Source organism: Macaca fascicularis, chromosome 1, assembly GCF_037993035.2.
Source record: "Macaca fascicularis isolate 582-1 chromosome 1, T2T-MFA8v1.1".
NCBI classification, from domain to species: domain Eukaryota; kingdom Metazoa; phylum Chordata; class Mammalia; order Primates; family Cercopithecidae; genus Macaca; species Macaca fascicularis.
Window position 1 is genome coordinate 132,570,813 of NC_088375.1, and position 25,982 is coordinate 132,596,794.

The 25,982-nt window shown below is 36.4% G+C and overlaps 1 protein-coding gene across 2 annotated transcripts in view; it reads left to right on the top strand.

Moving 5' to 3' along the window:
- The window catches only part of OLFM3 (olfactomedin 3), a 200,291-nt gene that overhangs the window by 147,720 nt on the left and 26,589 nt on the right, over positions 1–25,982 (top strand). Inside the window, exons 1-3 of one of the 2 annotated variants that reach the window (XM_005542567.5) lie at positions 8,826–9,062; positions 18,788–18,934; positions 25,025–25,180. In XM_005542567.5, coding sequence (XP_005542624.1) covers positions 8,934–9,062; positions 18,788–18,934; positions 25,025–25,180 — 432 coding nt within the window. In that variant the 5' untranslated portion in view covers positions 8,826–8,933. Of the gene's footprint in view, positions 1–8,825; positions 9,063–18,787; positions 18,935–25,024; positions 25,181–25,982 lie in introns of those variants that run through there. The other variant, XM_045366346.3, reaches the window with a different exon arrangement.

Genomic DNA, 25,982 nt, shown 5'->3' on the forward strand with positions numbered 1-25,982 from the left:
CATTTGAAGATCCAGTTTTGTTCTTTCACACAACCACTGAAACAGTCTCCTCACTGATCACCAGGCAATTTCCCAATCTCTTTAAAATTTCTCTTTCTAAACAATTTCTTCCAGAAAAGCCTTTGGCAATAATTTAACACTTCAGTCTGCCCTAGGGAGTAGGGTGAATTAGAGAAGTCTGAAAATAGATTGCAGTGAAAATAAAGCAGGGGGACCAAGTCCTTACCTGAGTGTCAGTGCCTCCCTGGTGAGAGCTTTGCTCCATCACATTCAAAGATAAATTCAATAAGTGAAGACATGTTGCTTTTAATTTTTGTGCTTAGCTTTTAGCACTCACTTACTGATAGAGCATGTAAATAACTAACCTATAATGCTTCACTCATATAAGTCTAATTATTTTAAAAAGACAAAATTTGAAATCAATACTGGCTTTTTTTTTTTTTGCAGAACTATGATAGTGAGTGTGTGTATGAGACACAGTGAGATAGCATAGCTAACAACATACTATCTGGGATCTGACTTGGGGGTTCATATACTGGCCCTGTCATTTATTAGCTGTGTGACCTTATCTAATGTGTTTCACCTCTCAGTGTCTCAGTTCCTTAACTATAAACTGATTACGATAACAATACTAACTCATCAGGTTTGTCTGAGGATTAAACAACTTCATACATACAAAGTTCTTAGCATAGTGCCTGCCTGATGGGTTTAAATAAGGAAGCATCTCAATAAGACATAGGATGGGCACATTTTATATTCTTTCTAGAATGTTTGAAGTCAATCCATATGAATAAACCATATTAGAAAGATGAATATTTAAACTCTAAAGATAAACTTTTATATTGTTAATTTACTCCAAAGTTTGATGAACTTCGCTTTTTTGTCACTAACATCTGTCCTTATGCTTTCTTCCATGAAGATGGGTAGAAGATGCATATAGTTCTTTTGCATAGTGGTGGCAAACATTGATTGAGCACTGATCATGTTCCAGGCCCTGAAACAGGGCTTTCTATGTAGCAGTTTATTTTATCTTCACAAACACAAAAGAGCATCTCTTATTTTCCCCAACTTACACATGAGAACACCACAGCTCTGGGAGGTCACATGGCTAGTCATCTACTAGTGCCAGAACACGGAGTGAAAGGGTACATGTGAGACTGCAGGGATAGAGACTGAGCTCTTGAGAGCGGCACTATATTATGAAAGGGGCTAGATAGGAAATTCAGTTTAATAGCTTTATTTCCTATTTGAAGAACCTAAGCCCCAAAGCAAGGTAGTGACTAAGCTGAAGGTTTCTGTCACACCACTCTGCATTCTTCTTTTTTATTTCTGGACTAATCCTGGATTTATATTTTCCCACATCTTCAATTTTGAGTAGAAAGAGAAAAAAAATGTTTGCCGGGAATATATTTCTCTCCCACACATCCATTTTTTCTCCTTTGAAGTAGCAACAACAGCTGCCAACGGAGGATCCCCTGGGCTTCTAGAGCATCAGTCAGCTTCACAGATGAAGACAAAGATGAGAAGACAGAAATCCTTCCTTTAAAGAACTTTGCAAATGTTTTTCATTCTAAATTCATTCTTTCATTAGTGAGTACTTTTAAGACAATACTGAAACCTCAAGGCAAAAATGACAAAGCACTGATTCTAGGACCTACAAGTGGTCCCTAATTGGTTGCCAAGGGCCAAATTGAAGGAGATTTGGTTCAAAGGAGACTCAGATCTCTAGCTTCTCTAAACCATTTTTTTAAAATCTGTCTTTTCTTTTTAAATTGTATCATATTTATTGAGGGTGTACAACATGATACTTGATATACATATAGATAGTGAAATGGTTTTTTAAAAATATTCTCTACATACCATACAGTTCCTTCTACCACCCCTATGCTATTAGAGAAAAATTCGGCTAGCCAAAGGCAAGAGGAAGAAAAGATTGCTTCCATATTTATGTAGGGTTCCAGTGACCCTTGAGGCTTATCAATAGAAGACAGAATCAAAGTCAGAGCTAGTACTTCTTTGCTTAGACCAAAAGTGCTTGCATTCTACATGTGAAAAATGGAAGGAAAAAATATATGTAACTATAAGCATAATGTTTCAATACTTTTCACTATCCATTACCCATGTATAGATCCATCATGCACACGTAAAAACATACATGCAAAACACAATACTGGAATATATTGTACCGGTTTGTTTTGCAAGAATAAGCTGTACTGTGTATTCACACTAAAAATGGTTTCTTTTTTAAACTGATAGCAGGCGAGGCATTAAATAGTAACATATTCATTTTTCCATTTCTCTCATAAATATTTATTGTGAAACTACTGTGTGCTAGACATTCTTCTAGGCTAAAAATACTCCAGTAGAGAAACCAGGAATCATTTCTCCCTCATGGAGCTTGATTTCTGGTGGAAAAAAAACATAAGAAGCAAGATGTATAAATAAAATATATAGCATGCTAACTAGTTCTAAGGAGAAAAAAAGTAAAGCAGAAAAGACAATATAAAGCAACCAGGTGACAAGAGTAGACATTTTAGATAGTGTGGCCAGAAAAGACCTCACCGGAGATGATCTTGGCAGGAAAGAGAAAAAGAAGTGAGAAGATATTTGAGAGATTGCAATTCCACAAGAGAAGAGCAAGTGGAAAGGCCCTAAGGTAAAAGATTGCCTTTCTCTCTGAGAAACAGCCAGGGGGCCAGAGTGGCTCCAGTGGAGTTGATAAAGGGGAGAACTGAAAGAAATGAAATCAGAGCGATAAGAGGAGGTCAGATTATGTAGAACTTTACAATGCAAGCTAAATATTTTGACCTTGACCATGAGAGAGACGGGAATCTAGGCATTGGAATAACATAATTTGATTCATGTTTTAACAAGATAATGTCAGTTTGCAGCAATAATAGATGGGCTGAAGTGATACAAAGTCAATAACTTGTGACTTTTGTAACAATCCAGATGAAAGACAATGGAGGCTTGAAGCAGCACAGTGGGAGCGGAGATGGTGCAAAATACTTGAATGTTGGATATATTTTGAAAGTAGACACTAGCTGACTGAATTGATAAGAGATGTGGAGGAAAACACATTAAGATTGAAACTTAACTTTTTGGCCTGAGCAAATTAACCATAGTGTTGCCAATTAACTGAAATGGGGAGACTGCAGGAATGGCTGCTTGTGTATTTTTGTTGTTATTTGTTTGGTGTATTTTTCTTTTGTTTTCTTTTCTGGGGTTGGGGGAGCCATAACAGGAGTTCACTTTTTCAATGTGCTCAATTTAAGATGTCTATTAAACATTGAAGTGGAGATGTCAAGTAGAAAATTGGATATGCAGGTCTGAATTGATAGGAGAGGTTTGCTGGGAAAAAATGAATTTGGAAATCATTAGCATATAGATGAGGAAGAATCAGCAAATGACACTAAGGAAGAGAGGTCATAAAATTGGAGGAAGACTAGTGAGTGTGGCATCCTGGAAGCCAAGTGAAAAAATTATTTCAAAAAGGAGAAAGTAAATTCTCATGAATGCTGCCCATAGGTTAAGAAAGTTGGGGACTGAGAATTGACTGCTAGATTAGCAATCTGGGGGGTCACTGGTAGCCTGATGAAAGCAGTGTCAGCGGAGTGGAGAAGTGTAAACAAAAATGCAATTGGAAGAGAGAACTTGAAAATGGTGAGTATAAACAATTCTTTCAAGAGGGTATGCCGTAAAGGAAGAGTGTGAAATGGTGGAATTACTGGAGAGAAAATAAGATCAAGAACATTGGTTTGTTTGCATAAAGTAGGAAAAGTATGGTGGTATTTACATGATGCTGGGAATGATCTGCTAAAGAGGGAAAATGTATTGATGCTGGAAAAAGAGGAAATAAGAATTGTCTTTGAGTAGGTCAGAGAGATATAAGCTAGGGCAGTCTACTCAAAGGGTGGGCCAAAAATTGCAGCATCAGCAACATCTGGGAGCTTGTTAGAAATGCAAACTATTTTGTTCTGTCCTAAAGTTAAATCAGACTCAGGTGAGACCTAGAAATTTGGGTCTTAACAGGCTTGCAAGTAATTATTATGCATGATTGTCCAAAATAACTGATGTGTTGCACAGAGGAGAGAGCTACCTTATCTAGGAACACAGTCAATTTATCCACGGCAACCAAATGGAAGGTACAGTATGTGGGCACCGGTGAGGAAGTGAGCAGATGTGGTAGTGGGACCTTATGGAAGTTTTCTAGTAATTACTTCGACTTTTCAATGAAGAAGGAAGCAGAAATAGCAATCAGTCCCTTTCCTCTACTTTGATTTTATTAGCCCCAGAGCCACAGACTGATGGTGTCATGCCGCAAAGTTATATTATTCTCTTCACCCAAGGTGACTGAATTGCAAGACAGCCTATACTCCAAGCTCCACTCAGCTACCCCTTTGCAAAGCTACAAAACTTTCTACCTTCTCTAGGCCTTATTGTTCCTTCAGCTGGTCTATTCCTTTTGGCCGGCTCAAATCATGGTATTTCTTATCAAAATTAGGGTTGCCATTTATTTTACATTGGACATACTATAGACACTTCCAAAATATATCATCTCATTCAGTCTCTCAAATAACCATTTCACAGTGGTACTTCTATCTTCATTTTACAGGTAATAAAATGGAGACTGAGAGACTAACTTAGTCAATGGTATCTTTCTAGTAAGTGGAAGAATCTGGAGGGCGACTCACTAAACTGCTTTTGAAGTGCCACGGGAGCTGGAGAGCTGTTTATGTACCTGGTCGTTCTCAAACCACACCCCATCCAGGGTATCCAGCATTCCCCAGGTGATTTCAACACAAGTACTCTGTCTTCCACCTTCTTCTATTTTATGCTACTCTTCCTATTTTTCCTGCTTAATGTGCTAACAAGAGCCCACTGTTTTTCTCTAGAGGTCACTCTGGTTTAATCAATCATTACAGTTCATTTTTTGGTGTTCTACCCAATTGCCGTCCTCCTTCTTATCTCTTTTTTTCCTTCTCCTCCTCCTCCTTCTTCAACAATTTCTTCAGCCGATATTTGTACCTTTGCAACTATATCTAATAAACCACTTTCCCCTCTGCCTGAAGACATTCACAAATTTAAATTTTGGTTTAAATAATTAAAATAAAGTACGAGTACACTATTTCTTCTTAAAGTTTCTACTGCTTAGCAAAAGCAATCTAAGTCTTCTCATTTTACCTAAAGTCAAACGTTTAGGTCACAATTACCTCATTAACTGTTTATTTTCTACCATATTTTATGTGGTCGTCAGGTTTTTTTCATGTATTTGATTTTTCATATCTACCTAAGTTGTGTTTTCTGGAAACCTTCTCACATCTACCATACATACAGTCCCAAACTAGGAAATATGTATTATTATATGTCTGTGTAGGGTCATTAAAGCAACATTTAACTTTTGTTCTACAAATAAAAGAAAAAATGAAATTATAATGACAGAACATGCCAATATTATGTAAATTACCTATTACTAATTCTCACTCATTATTTATTTGCTTGTTAATTATTTACTATATAAGTCTATCATGAAATATACTCTCTGGGTAATAAAAAGGATAGGCTACTATAAAAAATCTAATGAATAAATATATTAATCAATAGCTTTCAGCATTCCATGAGCAATAATGCACAATTGGAGGTTATATAGTTATTGATCCACTATGAAATTCTACAAAGATAATAAGTGTGTGGTGTGTAGTCAGGTCACATTTTGTGTGAGATTATTAGATTTAGTAATATTTCACTATTTACTAGTGATAGAGAGATTTTGGTTTGCCATTTTTAAGGAAAACTGTGTAAGTAATTAAGGTTATAGACTGCCATGAATTGAATAAATGAAAATCATGGTAGTTTTAAAGCTGCATTTTAAAGTTAATCATTTCTTTTTTTCATACATGTATGACACATTACTCTCACTAGTCCATTAAGTTGTTGTGGCCTAGGGAAATTAATTCTTTTCTGAACTCTAGGTGTGGGGCACATCATCATCCAGTGACCCTCTGTACTATAGGTAATGCATATCAGCTGCAATAAATTCTATCTTCTTCATAAAGTTATCCTTCTACCTGTGTATCTTATGCTGAGGATTGACACTCATCATCCAAACCCCAAAACTAAAAGTGCTCCCAGGTAATTTCCACTGTCTCACATTTATTCAGTCACTAAGGACTGCCAATTGTTGTGCAAACCTTTATGGAATTCATCCTTTTGAACCTCACTGACAGTTCATTATTTCAGGACCTCATCGTCTCTTGCCCAAACTGTGAGAATATACCTCTAAGTGACCTTCCTGTCTCTGATATGCTTTGCACTTTCTGTAGCCCCCGCCTGCCTATCCTGCATCATAAAAATGACAAAGCAATGATTCACAACATAAACCTAATGATCTTACTGCTTTGCTTTAAACTCTTGAATTACATACAAGATAAAGTCCAAACGCTTTGGGGTGACCCTGAAGCCCTTGGAGCTGGTCACAGTCAGCATTTGCAGCCTCATCTCATTGCCAGTGGTAATATCATTACCACTCACACTATGCTTGTGGAACTTCCGCAAGTACTGAGTTGCTTGCCCTGAACACAGTCCGCTACTTCTAAATAGGCTAATCCCTTCTCCCATTTGCAAACTAGGACTCAACTTTTCAAATGGATATCACTTTAGTAGACTACGAGAGTACTAACTAGTTAGCTCTTTGCAAATTTCAGTTATTTTAATTTCCCACAACTAATAATTATTGTAATTTGAGCTTTTCTACTTCAATGTGTGCCGTTTAAACCTGTTCTAAAACAACACAGTTTAACTTCTATGTTGTTCATAAACATCCCCAAATCATAAACTTTCACCATTGTTCTACTTCAATTCTTTAGTATAGTAATTTGCATCTCTGGAAAATTACAAGAAGTATTCCATTTGTATCGTTTTTCTCTATTTCTTCCTTTCTTTATAATTTGCAAATCAGAGCACTGTTTTTCCCTGACAATCTTACATTCTTCTAAAAATGCTATTATTTTGTGAACTGATAGTTCATTAATAAGTATAATTACCATCTGCCACCTCATTTCTTAAATTATCTAGTAATTATATGTATATTGTCTTTCAATTTTGGAAATTAAGCTCTTGAAAAGACACCCCCCTTCTTTATTAAAGTAAGGTAGAGTTCCAGGTGTATTTTTCAACATTAGATTTGTAAATCCACTTTGCTTTTTGTCATTACCACATTGTAATACTAATGTAAAATTTCACAGGGCTTTCTGCTAAATTTAATACATAAAGTACTGTGACTTTATTGGTTTTTCATATGGCATGATTTTTGAAAGAATAGAAAAGTAATAACATTTGGTTTTCTGGGCACTGTGGTTAAAAAATAAGAATCAGTTGAAGTCATTTGGATATATTTTGAAAAAATAAAATGGCCTGGATTCTAAGCTAATAGTTGCAAGGAAGATTTGAGGAGTCTCTTAGCATCCACCCCAGTTTAAAGCTGTTTTTGAGAATAAAGTATACACACACTATAAATATGTATCTCTTTCAATTTTATTAAGGATATTTTATTTATTTCTCCTGCCAAAACTGTTTAAGAAAAATATACATCTTTGGCTGAAGATTTCAAATACAAACAAGTCCAGAATTCTCCCAAGAAATCAAAACAACATTTTTCCTTTTTGTAACCAATTTCTTTTCATTTAATTTTCATTCATCCATATTTTGTTTTGTGTCCTCTCTTTATATTTTTATTTTAAAGCACATATATTGGATAAGACAAAGACCTCTGATTTCTTTCATTTGGAACCTGCGATTTGGATGTGGGATATTTATAGTATTTATGAAACTAATATAATAAAGTTATCCATAAACCCTGGATTCTATATACCACACTTGCTAATGGAATCTAATAAACAGATCATTGAATTTGAGAGTTGGAAGGGGCCTTGTAGAGCATGTTTTCCAACACCCATATATTGTAGAAAAAACTGAAGCCAAGGAATCTTATCACTGGCCAGTCACATGGCTAACTAGAGGAGAACAAAGGCTAGATCCCCAGACTTCCTGAGTCCAAGTCCTGTGCCCTTTATACTAAATCACATGTTCTCTCAAGATACAGACTTTCCATATCAGTCCATCATTCCTCACAAACTGAAAATAGAGTTAACTGAGTTTCCTGTGTGACTGAACACCTACGAAGCAAAGCCTTCATTCTCCAAAGCAAAACTGGAAACATATAAAATTTCTGTAACAGAAGTTTTTCTGCAAGGCTGCCTTTTCTGTCTGTTCAGGTGTAAGATGCCTAAAGGTAATGTTTGCCACAAGCAGTAGCTATTAATCTTTGACTATATTTTTAAAGCAATGATGCTAATTTTAGTTTACTTTCTTAAAAAAAAAAACAATTATCTCTTACTTTCAATATGATCATCTTGAAAATTATTTGCAGAGTTTATTTTCATGTTCTTCCTAAAAGCACTCTATCCTTGCCCAGAGAAATCTGTAGATATTAAATTTGGTGTTGAAATGTGCACTTTGGCAGACCTCCATTTAAAGGTGTGGGTTTTTTTTAAATGAAAGATAAAAAGTAGCTGATTATACTTACACAAACCCCAGAAGAAATGGATTCTGTTGATATGAACTAAGTAAAGTGGAGCTGGGAAAGCTCAAGTTTCAGCCTCCCTCCAGCCTCTGCTCTCTGATAATTACCAACCAAGCCTATCAAGAATATTTTGTTTGATGATCCAAGTCTGGCAAGGGAGGAAAAAGAAGGGCAGGGCACTTCCCACGAGGATGGGGGAGGGATGTTCCGTAAGCTTTCCTGGGTGATTAGAGCTGGGGAAGTTGATCTCTTTTCATGCTGTAGATGTGGCGCGCTGCAGTCACGCCTCCCGCTGCCAGCCCGGCACTGGGATCCTAATCAGTCACTATGAAAACTCATTAGCTCCACAGCAATGAGTCTTCCACTGCTGAAGCTTGGCGCTGTGCTTAGTACCATGGCAATGATCTCAAACTGGATGTCCCAAACTCTCCCATCCTTGGTGGGACTGAACACCACGAGGCTGTCGACTCCGGATACCTTAGTAAGTTACTGCGGTGGGTTTGGCCATCTTGAGAAGTAAGTGCATTTAGTGGGCTTTGTTTGTAAATTGCAAAGGCTAAGATTTTGCTTCTCCCTTTACAGGTCAGCTTCAAAAATGTGGTATCTATGTGGTAACTCTCATCATAGATATTTCTTTATGAACACTTTATAGTTACACCCCAAAAATGGACTGCTTGAGAAATAAGCTATGAAAGAGAATACTAGAGTCATTAAATTCTTAAGGATGAAAAGCTTTAACTATATTACTTGGAAGCTTGGGCAATTCTTAAAAATATATACATATGTTTTGTTTCTTATTCTTTTACTTATTTTAATATCTGTAAAAATCTTCATAATTTTTCCCACAAAGTAAGCTACAAAGTATATTCTGTCAAATCTAGTTTTACTACAGCAGATTCTTCCTTGGAATGCAATGCCTGTGACTATTTGCAATGAATTCACTCAAAGAAACTAACATCTTTTAAGCATAAATGAATTAAAAAACTCACCAATTTAAAGCCTGCCCAAAATTCCTTTAAGAAAGCTAAGAAACATGAACAATAGAAAACTAACTTGATAAAAACATCTTCCTGTATTTTTAATATTTTATGAAGACTTCCTATCACAAGACTATCTTGTATAATCTTCATTCATTTAAAATTAATGGCTTTTTAATCCTCCCTACATTCTAACAAAGTATTTCCTGATAGTTTGAAGCAACGTTCAGTGAGCAACATGTTCGACATTTCAAACAAAAATGAAAACTATTGTTTTTTGAAATAGAAATTTACAAATTCAGATAAAAGGAATTTATTAGAAAATAATTCCTCTGCCCTGAAATAAAAGGTACAGAAGCAAAACTAGGGGTTTTTCACTTTCATGTGGGTTACTCCAGTGGATCAGAAAAAGTCAGATATGAAAAGAAGAGTAGCCCTCCATTTCCAAGTGCTATTTGCAGTTACTAATAATAAACTATCAACCAATGTTACTTAACTGAGTATAGTCTGACCAAATAATTACATAATTTTCCAGAATCTCCCAGTGCTTAAGGCACCAGCAGAGCACATACAAGCCACACTTTGAGCTGCTTTTACATTTTCATTTCCCTTAGGTTACTTATGGAACCCCAGAGCCTCCACTGCTGAGATTCTCTTCCCTACCTGCATGAAGTGGCCCGACAGGAAGGATGTAAATGATATTTGGAGTTATAAAGAAAGCAAGATAGACATCAATAAACAATTACAAAACATAGATTTATATTATCTAATATTTACTGAGCCAATTTTTTTTCAATGTCCAAGTACCTGATTTCAGCAACATCATTGTTGAATTCACTCATGCAGGATAATGAACGCAAACTGAGGTACTAATGAATGAGTTATATTTCAAACTTGGCACCTTAATTCTGACATGTATTTTTTTATGTATATAGACATCAGCTTGGTTATTTTTTTTTTATTGTTGACTGATGAGAATCAAATTTTCAAAATTATACATGATTCTCTTAGGAGTTCTAGTTATCTTGCAAGTGAATAAAATATCTTTACTTACTGATTGAAAAATTGTTAGTTGAAAAATATAAAGCATTGTTGTATGTGTGTGTATGTTTTGACAGACAATTCTTACTTTTGATCCCTCCTCTTTGCAAATAAAATAAAATAAAATAACAAAAACAGAAAATGTAGAAAAGTTTGCACTATGGCTACTGATAATAAATCAGTAAATGGTATTCACTGGAATGGAGAAAACCTTTTTTTGGATTTTCTTTTTTTTTATTTTTAGTATGCTTTACAGAAGAGCAATGCCTGTGACATTTCCCTAATTATCCAAATGAGTGCTCATACTTTAAGATTCCCATGGTGAAGAATGAATGCATCAGTATCTCTTAGACTAAGAACATAAAATGTTAATGATAGAAAGGTGGAAAGATCTTTGAAACCATCAAGCCAGTTATGTTCATATTATTTTTAGCAGCAGATTTTTTTTGTGCAAATTAAATCTTATATGTGCTAAATAAATATTTTTCAATAAAACAAAATGAAATTTCAAAATATAAAAGAGGTCGTGGGTGGGATAATAAATGATTGGAAGAGGCATTTACTGGACCTCCACCATGTGTTATCTCCTCACACAATCAAATCCTTGCCTCAGTCAAGATATCTCCTTAGAAATCTTAGGACTCTCAAGAGTTTAGCTGGAAATACGACTGATCTAATTCAGTCTCCTTATTCTACAAATGGGGAGACTAACTAGAAATATGTAAGCCACCAATCAGATTTCCCCCATTTGGTTAATGCCAGAGCCAAGTGTAGGGCCAAGTTACATGACTACCTCCCTACTCAACAAAGTCATTTCACCATTGCCTTTGCCAGTCATTGGCCCTCTTGGTGCTGGGTGCCCCCCTAGGTTCTCACTACCCTTCTCGGATTGTTTCCATGTCCCCAGATTCTTCTTCTTTCCCTCCTACACACCAACACCTTCATCCTTTAAAGTATATTTTCTCATCTCCCTTGCCTCACAGAGTTGGAGAAAAGCTATACTCTCAATTATGTCATAACCATTCCCAAAGTTTTTGCATTTATAAAGAAGAAAAAAAAACCCTCCTTTGTTGGCATTTTAGGCATGTGGCAAAGCAGTGAAAGTGGTTCTTTTGCTTAGGGGATTCTTCCTGCTGCCTCTCAAATAATTCCAAGGGACCCTTACTGCTGCTTCCACATGGAGGGCCAGCAAAACTCTTCCCTTAGATGGAAGGGTTGACAGCTCCCTGGCTCACTAGGTATTGCTGTAAAGTAGTAAACCAGCTCCTCTCATCAATTTTCTCATTCCATGTTCTCACTTTAAACAGTATGAATGGGATGAGCCTGCAATATACTACATGCACACGCACACACACACACAGGTCTTGAAATCTGAATGTTCATGGAATATGCAGAGGTTAAAAAAACAGATTAACATAAATACAATGGTTTAAGAAAAGGAGATTTATACAAATATGATCATAGTCGTTTTTTAAAATGATAGTTTCAAATGACCTGGAAAAAGAAAATCAGGAAAAATAGGATTTAAATCATTAAATGGCAATTAAATCTATTTATGGCAGGTGCCTCTGAAACGGGGCACATTTGATTATCTCAAAAGTTGAAAGGGGTTTTTAAATTTCCAGGATGTTTTTATTAGTAAATAGTTAAATACAACTCCTTATTAGGGGAATAAGCTCCCTCTTGTTTTACTCAGAATCTTGAAACATTCCTTTGTCCTTTTTGTTGGTCCTGTTTTCTTTCTGTTTTATTCCCCTTCCAATCTATCCACTGGGCCCATCAGCCTTTGGAGACATTGGTTTCTGAGCAGAGGAAGCCTCAGCTCTCAGAAGGCTCCGGCTCCCTCTGGCGCGTCTCTTGAATGCAGAGTAACTTCCCCTTGAGGCTGAGCTTCTGAGAAATCCCCCACGCTGTGGGCTTCACACCAGGAAGACCCCGGGAAAGAGCAATTTAAAAAGTTGAGGACATTCAGCAGACACCCGCTGTTCTCAAATAGTCAGCCCAACTGCTGTGGTGGGAAGAGGCCTCGAAGGAACCTGTGGGCATGTCATTTGTTTTGGTACATTTTCAAAGGTCTAGCTGGCTTCTCCTCATGAATAACTACTTAGATGAGTTAGTCAATTTAGAGTTCTGTAAAATGAGTAGAATACCCTGAAATGAACTGTCGTCAATATCTTCTAATTTTCTTAACCTCAATTAACCAATGTGTTTTAGTCCTGGATGAAGATATTTGATTTAACTGATTCGTCTATGACTGTTTTTCCCCCCAAAATTCTGTTTTTCTTCCCTAAACTCTTAGGTAATGCTCATTTTGTGATAGAGCAACTGAATGAATTAAGGAGGGGAGCCAGGTGAGAGAAGAGAATGGCAAATCTTGATGGTGACAGAGAATATGATCATTGCTTTCTTATAGAAGAATCATCATGTGAATAAGAGAGTAGATTTATTCTAGTTTTATTTATTCTGTAGATTTATTTATTCTAGTAGATTTACTCTGAAGTAAAAGTAAGGCCAAGGAAGGAAAACTGCAGAGAGAGAAGTTTGGCTCATGCCCCTCTGCTTTTCTTCAGTGGAGGGGGCTGCCTATAAAGCAGTGAAATCCCTTTCACTCAGAGGTCCAATGGAAACACAAGGAGAATTTGGAGATGTTCCATTGTGTGGAAAGACATGGGACAAAATATGACTTCTAAGGAACTTCCTAACTGTAAGTCATTGTGATTTCCAAAGGGCATGAGCAGAGGTGACCAACCTAAATTTATTATTATTATTATTATTTTTAAAGACGGTCTCACTCTGTTACCTAGGCTGTAATGCCATGGCACTATCTCGGCTCACTGTAGCCTCGACTTCTCAGGCTAAAGCCATCCTCCCACTTCAGCGACCCCCCACCCCACCCCACTGGGTAGCTGGGACTATAGGCTACCACGCCCAGCTAATTTTTGTATTTTTCCTAGAGTTCGGGAGTCTCATTATGTTGCCCAGGCTGGTCTCAAACTCCTGGGCTCAAGCCATCCACCCACCCCAGCCTCCCAAAGTGTTAGGATTATAGGCCTGAGCCGCTGCACCCTAATCTAAATTTGATTTTTGTTTGTTATTATTATTATTATTTTGCTTTTATAGTTGTTTTTTCTTAAAGCCTGGAGGTTTCCTTCAGTGAAGAATATGAATTTCTTATTCAGTCCTAAGTATTCTTACAAGTAATAGCAAGAAAACTACTATGCAGTGACATCTTTATTAACACATCCTCCAGAACACAGCTTCTTTTGGCGTGGTCTGTCGACATCTCTCTAATTCCTGTCCTCACGTTTCTCTTGTCTCCACAACTGAAGTCATTAGCATGCTAAACCACATGCCAGTCTCTGGGACCAAGCCTATCTTCAGACAGAAAATTTATCAGAGATTTTTCATCACTCAGGTATCTCCACTCTAAATCAAATAAGCTTTAATAAACAGACTTATTTAGGCTTTATTTCCTCCATCTGTACACCACTTTCAGTAGCTATGTCCCTTTTTGTCCTTTTTATGAAATACCCAGAAAATCAGCATAATACAAAAAATGTAGCAATATTCAATCACTTGATTTTCTTCTGTTCAAAGGATCAGAATTCTCTTACTTTACCTGTCCCTCCATCTAGAACCTGATAAATGATTGCCGTGCCTTCCACAGGAATATCTGACTATATATTGCAGAGCCTTTACTGCTATCTGTTCCTCTGGGTTACCAATGGCTACTTGTTTCCATACTGTTTGGATAATGCCCTCTACCTGCCTGGGTACGTCTCTTCTCATCAACTACAGTAGGACCTGTCTTCTCTATACCAGTGTTTATGGTTACTGGTGAAGGGACATAGATGATCTATCTACATTTATCCAAAGAGGATAAGCATAAAAAGCTCTGGGCTAGAAACTGGGGAAAGCTGGTATAAGTCCTATATATGAGATTAACTAAATGGATGACTTGGAAAAACATGTGTAAATTCTTTAAGTCTTAGTTTCCAGTTTCCTCATAAGTAAATTTAAATACTGTCTATTTCTAAGGATAAGGGAGACTGAAACAATAGAAGATATTTTATGAGCAAAAAATCTATTGAAATGCAAGGTAGTTTGATTACTTTTTACTTTTACCTGTCAAGCCTCAAGATCCTTCTTTCCTATTACAAAGCCCCTGAAGCTTTAGAACTGTCATACAGTAGCTTTATATTTATAAAGCACAGCTTTGTAACTAAGTTACAAGCAAATAATCCAGATTTGAAATACAATTGTTAAAATTATAATTTTAATTCTATTTAGAGCATTCTTAAATATTTTATGAGTTTTACAATATTAAAAACTGCTCAATACTTCATTTAATTCTTCCAATTAACACGAAAGGTTCAAAGAGAACTGCATCAGTAATCACTGTGATTATTAATGCTTTGGGTACCAATAAACTATATGTACCCTCCAGGTCTAAGCACTGAGCTTCACAGCAGTTCAGAAAATGCTACCAAGGTTATAATCATTACATATGAAAGGGGATTAAAATAATTGATGGTGTAGTGTGGTGGTTAAATTTCAGTCTCTATTGGGAGGCTGAGGTAGGTAGATAGCTTGAGCCCAGGAGTGCGAGGTTAGCCTGAGCAACATGGTAAAACCCCATCACCAAAAAGATACAAAAATTAACTGGGCATGATGGTGTGTGTCTATAGTCTCAACTACTCAGGAGACTGTGGTGGGAATCACTTGAATTCAGGTGACAGCGGTTGCAGTGAGCTGAGATCACCCCACTGCACTTCAGCTTGGACAACAGAGTGAGACCCTGTCTCAAAAAAAAAAAAAAAAAGTTTCAGTCTCTGAAATAAGACTATCCGAGTACAAAGCCCAGGTCTGCTTAAAATGCAGATTTACACAAACCTCCCTACTCGCTGATACTCCCTGCCTGACTTTGAAGAAGTTCCTTTGTGTCTCTGTTTCCTCATCTGTATAATGGGCAGAATACCACCACCTAATCCATGGGGGTTTTATAATATTCAAAAGCCATAGCACATATGAACTGCCAGGTAATGAATAGAACTCCATTAATGATTGCTCTTACTATTGTATGTTTTATTGACACCTGAATAATTGCTCTTATAAGTTAAAATTAGAGCAAGTCTTTTCTTATGGGTATCCAAAAAACATCTAAATACGTCCTTCCATCCAAGATCTTAGTTGGTTTTATTTTGATTCTCTTTTCAACGCCAGCATGGGTTCTCTAAAAGAGAACACTAGAAACACTCACAAAGCTTCTATTTATCACTGACCCCAACACAGAGGTCTCTAAAAAACCCACAGGACTGTCAAGCACTCATCTTTTCTATTAGGTTTTTTCCTCTTTTGAGTTACCTTTCTCTTGTCAAAAAGGTGACTTTTTATAGTTTAGATCATTCAAAGTAACTCTGTAGTAGAGAAGGTCATGGCTCTTTTCACTGATTCTTACAATAAGACAATTGGAAGTACAAACAAGTCTGGAGTCTTTAGTTTTATTGAACTGACACTTCAGGGGAAATGCTAAATGAACATTAAACCCTCTTCACCCTTCCCACTTCCCCGGTTCCAGAGAGCAACTGACATGGAGTTCTGTCATGATGAGCTCCACACTAGTTAGCCAAACACTTGGCAAGTGCACATCAGTATTAATGCTGCCAGGTTTAATAATCAGTGTTTGGACTGCCGTTAAAATATTTTAATATGATAATCGGGTGGCCCCTCATCCTTTGTCCAATAGCTTAATTTATCCTAGTGACAAGCCTTAATTTTCTGACATATTTTAGACTCGTGTCCAATGTTAGGAGAAGCCCAGCTAAAACTGCAGGGCTTATGTCCAGATACATCAATCGCATACTGTTACTCAACTTGAACCTTTAATTATATCATTAAAATTACTCTGCTAAGCTGTTTCTATCTCCATTCTGTGGGAAGTCTGCATTTAAAAAATAATATTAAAAAACTAACCCAGTAATCTCTAAGATCTTATTTAATTTGAATAATGTGTAATTTTAAGTACATCTTTGTATCCTAACTGGATATTCAGGCATAAGAGCTAGAAAGAAGGGATGTGGAGAATGTTAATGAGTCTGACCCCCAAAAATAAAAGGCAGTATTGGACACTTCTATGAACTAATTTTTTAAAAAGGAGTTAGAAAATAAGACATTCAAAAGATATGTCTGGGACCATTTGCTCTACGTAATAGATCAAGGACAACGACTGTGGTATCATCATGAGTTTTTTGAGTTTATAATTTTTAACTTTCCCAATATTTGTTCATGATTGTTGTTGGAAGGCCTATCAGCACCTGGAAGTAGTTACTATTGAAGCTTTCAAAAGAAAAAGACCTTTATGGTGGTTTATGGTATGTTATGAGGTGGAACCTGGGACAAAGTATACAGGAGATTGTGTCTGTTCTGCTACGAACTCTATAGACAGAAGACTCCACACACTATGGCAAATCTGTGGAGAAAGAAGTCAACCTGGCTCATGCTTTAGTTACTTTAAGAATTTGCTCCTGGCCCTGCATGGTGGTTCACACCTGTAATCCCAGCACTTTGGGAGGCCAAGGCAGGTGGATCAGCTGAGGTCAGGAGTCTGAGACCAGCCTGGCCAACATGGCAAAATACATCTCTACTAAAATAGCTTCTATCTGTATAATGAAACGAACTTTTTAATGGAAAATCAGGAGAAGCTAGAAAAATAAAACCATCAAGTTTATTAATACGGACACTTCTAGTTTACAGAATTTCAAGTCTACATGTGGTAACTTTCTTCCACTGAAATTTATTTATGAAAATAAATTTGTTTGGTGTACATTATTTGGAAGTCTATTGATGTTCTTGCTAAAAAATGATTTTATAAAAAATAATAATGCTCATCTTTGTGCTTGACAGAGTCTACTTGATAGGGCAAATAGGAAATATTTACATTTCTAATAGCTAGGCTGGGTATAGTGGTTCACTCCTGTAATCCCAGCACTTGGGAGGCTGAGGTGAGCCTAGGAATTCAAGACCAGGCTGGCCAATATGGTGAAACCCCACCTCTACCAAAAATACAAAAATTAGCCAGACATGGTGACACATGCCCGTAATCCCAGCTACTCAAGAGGCTGAGGCAGGTGAATCACTTGAACATGAGAAGCAGAGGTTGCAGTGAGCTGAGATATCAGCTGAGGTGGGAGGATTACTTAAGCCCAGGAGGCTGCAGTGGGCTATGACCTTACCCCTGCACTCCAGCCTGGGCGACAGAGTGAGACTTTGTCTGGAAAAAAAAAAAAAAAAAAAAAAAACACAGACAATTTCTTCACAACAGGTAGAAATCACAAGGGCTGAATAAATTGATGGTTTATAAAGGAGTCATTCCAAGCAGGAAAAATGAAGTAAGTGACATACAAAGACGTGAATCAACATGGCATGCTTGCACAACGCACACAGACTGATTTGGTTAAAGGTTTCTGTTGGATGGTACAGAAGATAAATCTAGAAGCATAAATCGTAGAAAAACTGCAGTAGAACTGGAATACCACCCCTTCACACTTGAGTTCTAAGAAGGTAGAGTGATAAGTGCACAGAAGGGAAAATCAATTTGGCAGACTCTGCCAAAAACTCTAAGTCCTCTAAAAGTCTACATTTCTTGCAAAATAGTGCTGGTCTAATTATTTTTACCCTATGTCATCAATGATCTCTTTTCCACTTTATTAATAATTAAGCCTTAAATATATAGGAAACCTCCTTTAAACTGGACTTTGTTTCAGAATGTCACACATGAATTATAATTAGAAAATAATATATTAATATTAGTAATTGCCATTTACTGTTAAGAAGATCTTATGTAGAAAGACTAGTCATATGTGATGAAGTAGTTACTAGATGCTTCTAAAGTTGCATTAAAGTATCACAATATGGAAAAAGCATTGGGATATAGTATGAGATCAAAATCAGTTACTAATATGGCACCTAAAGACGAGCAAGGATCTTGTTTTGGACATTGATAAGGAGGGTATACTGAATGAAGCTGTGCTGCCTATGTAAATTGTTTAATATCTCTCTGATAACTTTAAAGAATAAAAACGCAAACTTAAATTATCAAAAACATGTTTTACTTGAAATGCTACAAACCAACACTCTCTTTATCCTGTAACGGGAGTCTGTGTTTTATGTTTCCCATTGGTTTCCTCAGACTCAGATTAGTCCTAAAGAAGGGTGGCAGGTATACAGCTCAGCTCAAGATCCTGATGGGCGGTGCATTTGCACAGTTGTTGCTCCGGAACAAAACCTGTGTTCCCGGGATGCCAAAAGCAGGCAACTTCGCCAACTACTGGAAAAGGTAGGTGTCCTGTGTCCCCTATGCATGTTTTTAGTAAAATCGACCATTCTTTGCAAAGGAAATATGGCAGAGCCGATAATAGTGAAGAGGATTCTTTCCATTTTCGTCTCCTTTCTCAAATAAGCTTTTTTCGGGTCCTTGAAAGGGTTACCTGAAGCTTCCTGCTGTTGTCCTTGTCCTATTTCTATGACTTTTTACTTTTTCTAAACTTGGCAACTTAAGACTGGCTCTCTACCATATATCTTAATCTCTAGTTAATATCTCATTAAGAAATTAAAAAAAAAAAAATCTTATTCTGAAGCCAAAAATTCAGTTTGACTCTCAGGATCACACTACACTCTTGGATCTCAAACTTTTGAATCCCATGAAAACCTTGCAAGAAAGTTAAAATAATTGCATGTGATATGCAAGCTATCTGGACAGATAATGAATAATTCCAAGTGTTTATCATCATTCTCTATGTCATTCCGTTTAACATTAAGCTCTTCAATTTCATTCAATACCATTCTCTCTATAATTTACTTAATATGGATTCATAACAATCAAATGCAGAATGTCTTTGATTTTTTCTCTTTTACACATAAATGTGAGCTCATGAAAGGTTATTTATGTTTAGTTGGGAAGGAGGAAAACCAATGAATGGTTCTATCAAATATTCTCACTCAGACTTTCACTGTGCTGGGCTCTAAATGTAGTAAGACAGCTGGGATGGCCAGATTATGGAAATATGACGTGTTTGAATTCTAAAAGTCATTAGGAATAATAAGATAAATTAGTATGTGTTTTAGAGGACATCATGCTTAACAATTCACTTGGTGTGATGTCATTTTCATGATCACCCACACATTTATGGCATTGAATAGAAACTTTTTAACAAAAAATGAAGAGAAGCTAGAAAAATGAAATCATCAAGTTTTATTTTTAATAGAGACACTCTTCTTTACACAATTTCAGGCTGCCATGGTGACTTTCTTCCACTGCTATATAGTGAAAATAAGTTTCCTCTTTGTATATTATTTGCAAGTATATTGATGCTCTAAGATTTTAAGATTTTTTTCATGTGCTTATGCAAAGCGTAGTCTGTTTCTCCTTCCCCTCTGCTTGAAGCTATCATCACCTATTGGCTCTTTCCTCTTAAGCCTCCTTTTATGGTAAGATCCCATCCTTTCGGCTCCCTCAATATCTGTCTTTCAACAAGAGCATATGTCATTTTCATTCAGATTAATGACTCCAGCTAACATGCATCTAACTATTAGAAACCATGACAAGGCCCGGTGTGCTGGCTCATGCCTGTAATCCCAACACTTTGGGAGGCCGAGGCAGGTGGATAACCTGAGGCCAGGAGTTGGCAACACAGCCTGGCCAGCATGGCAAAACACCGTCTCTACTAAAAACACAAAAATTAACTGGGTGTTGTAGTGTGCACCTGTAATACCAGCTACTCGGGAGATTGAGGCAGGAGAATCTCTTGAACCTGGGAGGCGGAGGTTGCAATGAGCCAAGAACTCACCACTGCACTCCAGCCTGGATGACAGAGCGAGAATTATGATTATTCTTGGGTTTATTTTCCAATGTTGATTTTTTATTTATATAAAAATTCAAATATATATGTTAATGTTTGTTTACCAGGGAAATTATTTACATTAGTAAAAAGATCTAATCTTTTACATCCAATTTTGCTGTTCTGTTAAATTGTATTTCCCTTCAGATAATCAACATTCTTCACCAATCTTCTTTTCTACCCAGAAATACCTTTTTTTCTACATAAACTAAGGTGAGAGATTTTCTTAGACACCATACTTTATCTACTGTGTTGCTATTTTCCAGTACACCGTTAGATACACCTACACATAGACTCAACCATTTCTTCAAAAATCAGTTGAAAAACTTCAATAAAGTATAAATGTCAGAAGGTGGATAATTCCCTTTACAAGTTCAAAGTGAAATGTATTTCAGAGCTATGATAAAAACTGGGAATTAGTGAAAGATGAATAAAGCAAAAATGTATGAAAGCATTATACTGGTTGGTTGAAAATAATCGTAGAAATTAATATGGCCACTCCATCCATCCAACAGGTAATTTGTCATCCAACAGGTAATTTGTCTGAATGTTTTCAAGAAATTCTAGAACATCATGCTTTTCAAAAGTTATTAATACATAAATGACAAAAAAACAACAAAATTTATTAACAAATTTGAAGTCACCACAGGGTAGATGTGTTACATTTACCCTATGGTAGTTTTAGGGCAACAGAGGAATCGTAAATTGTGTGCGCTCTTTTACAGTGGCCTGAAGGAGGTTAAGTAGCACTGGCTTGCTGCACTGATCCAAAGAAAAGATGTCTGGGATATCACAGTATTTCAGACTGAGCCAGTCCCTTGCTCATCTCTCTATAGTTTCACATATATCCAAGGCACCAAAGGGCAAACAAGAGCACGACCTTTAAGAACCTCCTTCACTTTTAACCAAAAAGATTGATTTAGTCATATAGAAGGGAATATTGTTAATAAAAACAATATTCACAACAATAGTTCCCATTATTAGTATATTTTCGTATTATGTTTTGTATCCACTTCATCCAATCCTTGCAGAAGGGGTAGCTATCTTTCTAAGTTTATATGAAAGAAAACTGGTGGTTTTTAGGTTGAAAACTTTCCAGTGTCACTCGATCAGTAGGTTGTGGGTTGTAACAGGTCTGTTTGCATTTTCTCAATGCTATAACAGTATCATACAAAATGCCATTGGTATATCCACACTTATTTAAGTTACGCTCTGTTTACCATTTTTAACAAGTATTTATACTATTGGATATTAGAAAAATATATATGATTGGTTTCACAGTATTTCAGGTCTTAGTATGCCAAAACTAAAATTGTTCACCTAAAAAAATTATTTGTTTGTTAACTATGTAGCTTCCCTGTAAGTTAAAGATGCCTTCTATTATCTAAGTCAGTATTTCCTAAAGTGTGATTTTTTGAATAGGACACTGCCATCATCCTCACCAACAACATAAATTTAAGAAACGTTGTATATGATACCTCACTCTTGAAGATTTCTAATACACAGTTTACTACTAAAGGTTTTGTTAAGTCCTACAGTCAAGACATCTGTTTATAAGTGTTAAACTCAAGGCTGTCCAAACATATTTAATTAATAGAATTTTTTTTCAGGTAGCTGCACTAATCATGAGTGAGACTGAAAATCTAAGTTAATTTGTGTTTAAGTTCAGAAAATCCCCAGATATTTTATTTATACAAAGAACCAGAATAAATAAAAATTCCAAAAAAATTATCCGGGAAGGGTGACAATGAACTTGCCAATCTATGCTGAGAGATCCTAATCACAGAAACACCTCTGGAAAAGCTGAATCACAGAACAACCGCAGAGACAAGCCGACAAAAAGAGGGAACATAGCAGACAGTTCTCCTTCCCTATATATGTCGTCATGGGTATCCAGACTCCTGTATCATCAGGAAACTGATGCTCTGTGGGCCTCCATAGCCAGTGGGAAACGAAACAATCTTAGATACAGCCAGCCGGAGATGCTTAAGACAACCTGAAGCCAAATCCTGCCCAATTAGACAGCTCTAGCTCTAGCCATTACCCCTAATGTAGCTCCTCTAATTACACATGATTCTGCAATATAGGTCACAATCAAGTCTTAGCAAAAATTATCTCAGTGCATTTTCCTGTAACACAAATGAAGTTGAAAATTAACTTTATAGGGTGAGTCAAAGACAGAAATAAAGACAGTCTATTTTAACTTTATCCAGAATACCTTATCTTTCCCATCATTTTCTAATTGTAGGACTTGGCCCAGGTACATAGAATTATTTCCAGTATATCAGCTATGCTAATGCTAGACAAATGGCATATGTAAATAGGTAGACAGTTTTTTTAATGCAAATGGATTTTCCCTATTCATGTTTAACCACAAATGAAGTTAGAAAATTATGTTGAAAGCATTGCATTTATCCACAATGTCGTCACCATGCTTTCAATGTTGTCTTAGTAATTTTGTGCGAGACTAGATATTTTTAAAAATAAAAATAAAGCTTTCTGAATATTAAACTTTTAGTAAATTAAGAAATACTTATAGTCCTATAATGCTGTTGCTTAACCAGAGACAGGAGGAGGAAAACTCTCCTTAAAATTCTAATTACTTATTATTACTATTACAAACCCAGATAATTTCACTCAATAAATATTTATTGAACACTTATTCTGTGCCTGGTTCTGTGTAAGGTTTTGGAAATAGGAGATATGAGTATGACACAGCTTCTAACCTCATGGAGCTCACAGAGGAAAAGCCACTTCCTTGCCCCTACCCCACATCCACATAACACAATTAGTTTTAAGATAAGCCAGACTGTATTATGTCCTAAAAGGACAGGATTCAAATAGGGCAAGGTAATGGATCAAGACAGCAGAGGGAATAGAAAAGGGAATAGAAAAGGGTGAAAAAAAGGCAAAGAACTGAGGCAGGCCAAGGCAGTATTCATTACCTTTTGCCAATATTATAGTTCTAAGGAATGTATCAACTACGGGACTTTTACATTTGGTTGATCCATTAAGCGTTGTCACTTTATCTGATGACAAAAATTTGTGTCTGAACAAGTCATCCCTTTGTAATTCACATTTTTTCAATAAAAATAGCTTTCTACTTATTATGTGTGTGTGCAAGTATATATATTTGATTTAGAATAAACAGATTGGCCAGGCACAGTGACTCACATCTGTAATCCCAGCATATTGGGAGGTCAAGAAGGGTGGGTCACCTGAGGTCAGGAGTTCGAGACCAGCCTGACCAACATGGTAAAACCCCAACTCTACTAAAAATACAAAAATTAGCCAGGCGTGGTGGCATGCACTTGTAATCTCAGATACTCAGGAGGCTGAGACAGGAGAATTGCTTGAACCCGGGAGGTGGAGGTTGCTGTGAGCTGAGATCACGCCACTGCACTCCAGCCTGGGTGACAGAGTGAGACTCCATCTCACAAACAGCAGCAACAACAACAACAGCAACAAAAAAGATGAAAGTATGTAAAGATCTTTACGTTTGCTTTTCTCATTGAAATCATTCCATGTTGAGCAGTACTTCTCAAACTTTAATAGACATAGGAATCACTTGGGAATCTTGACAAAATGTAGATTTTGATTCAGTAGTTCTGGATGAGCCTTTCTGAGATTTTGCATTTCTGACAAACTCCTAGGTGATACCAAAATTGTTGCTTTGAGTACTAACAGTAGAGAGATCTATCTTATTCTTTATAATGGGTCATTCATATTCCATTTCTCTATTTAACAAATCCCCCATTATTAGATGCTTTCTCTTTGCTTTTAGACTTTTGTTGCTGCAAAAATTAGACCAGTCATTTTTTCCTCTCATTTCCGCATGCTTTATAGGTTGCCTCTTCTTTTACTTCTAAACAGCCCAGGGTTCAGTGAACCTGGGATGGTGCCATTGGCTTAAAATGTGTTTAAGACCTGTCCACCAAGCACTTGATGCAGTTACCATTTTCCGGGGTCCTCAAACACCATGCTGTCCAATTTAGGGAGTCTTCTAGTACTGCTACTTGTCTTGGTCAATTCAGTCTCACCCCTGGGAGTACTTCAGGCCCATTAAGAACTTATTGAGCTAGAATGAATGCATTCTAGGCCTCTTCAACTCTTCACTACCATCCACAATTGCTAAACATCCTAGATATTTAAGAAGTTAGAATTAGTATTTAGAGAAACAACTTATTTTGACATTTAACAGGTTGGGGTGTTATTAGCTTACAAAGCCTTAAAATGAAAATCCTATTTTTAAAGCTTATTTTTCTATTGTATTAAACTCATTTATATTCAGTCAGTTCTAATGATAAAATGCCCATTTTTAAATTTCCTGTCTAGGTATAATTTTCTCTTGCTGAATTGTTTAAATGTTTATCTTGAAGAATTGTTCTTCTGAAAATGTGTCATATGGGAATGCAATTATGAATTTGGCACTTCTAGTTTTAATGTTAACGACATTTTTGCTATTTTTTTAGTGATTGCACAAACCTTTAAACAGATAATAATGTGCAGACAATATTCTTGTTTAACAGGTTCAGAACATGTCCCAGTCTATTGAAGTCTTAAACTTGAGAACTCAGAGAGATTTCCAATATGTTTTAAAAATGGAAACCCAAATGAAAGGGTTGAAGGCAAAGTTTCGGCAGATTGAAGATGATCGAAAGACACTTATGACCAAGCATTTTCAGGTAGGTTTGACTTCTGCAATCTTGTCAATCCAAATCAGACACGGAGTGGGATGGACAGCAGTGGGGCATTCAGCTAGAAATGACTATGCATTGGCCCATGTGTGCAAGGTAAAAGACTCATAGGGATTTCAGTCATCTCTCCACTGAAACTGACCATTAGCTGGTAGGACGACATAGAAGCCTTGCTATAAAAAAAAAAAAGCTTCATCATTATAGAGTTTGGTGGAGTTTCTGAAACAAGGAAAATTTCCTCAAGGAAAATTAATAATTAAATTATAAATGTTTCTCTAATGGTTTTATGCCCTGCTAATATGAAGAAAGATGTAGATGGTATAAATTATTTAAAGAGATAACTATGCCATTAATATGAGCATATGGAGAGAGTTATTTCATAAATTTATACAAATATTTTTCTAGATTTTAAGTGTTTTATTGGTAATTATTTACAAATACTGAAAATGGAGAAAGAAATCATGCTATGTGGACTTTTGTTAACTATATATGAAAGAGTTATGAATTTTAAGAAAAAACCTCTTGGCCTACTAATGCAATTTGAGCTCCCATTAAAAGTAAACCATTTGCCTTACCAAGGCACAACCCATAGTTCATAAAACACTGTGGTTGCCCACTTAATAGCCTCTAGATTTCTTGTGAATTAGGAAGTGAGATTCACGGCTGATGTTGAGGGAGTGGATCTGAATTCAAGTCCTTGGAAACGAAAGGAGTGCTTCCTACACATAATGGTGTCTGGTGGGGAGCTAGTGAGGAACATGTAACTGAGTCTCTGCATAACACATTTGAA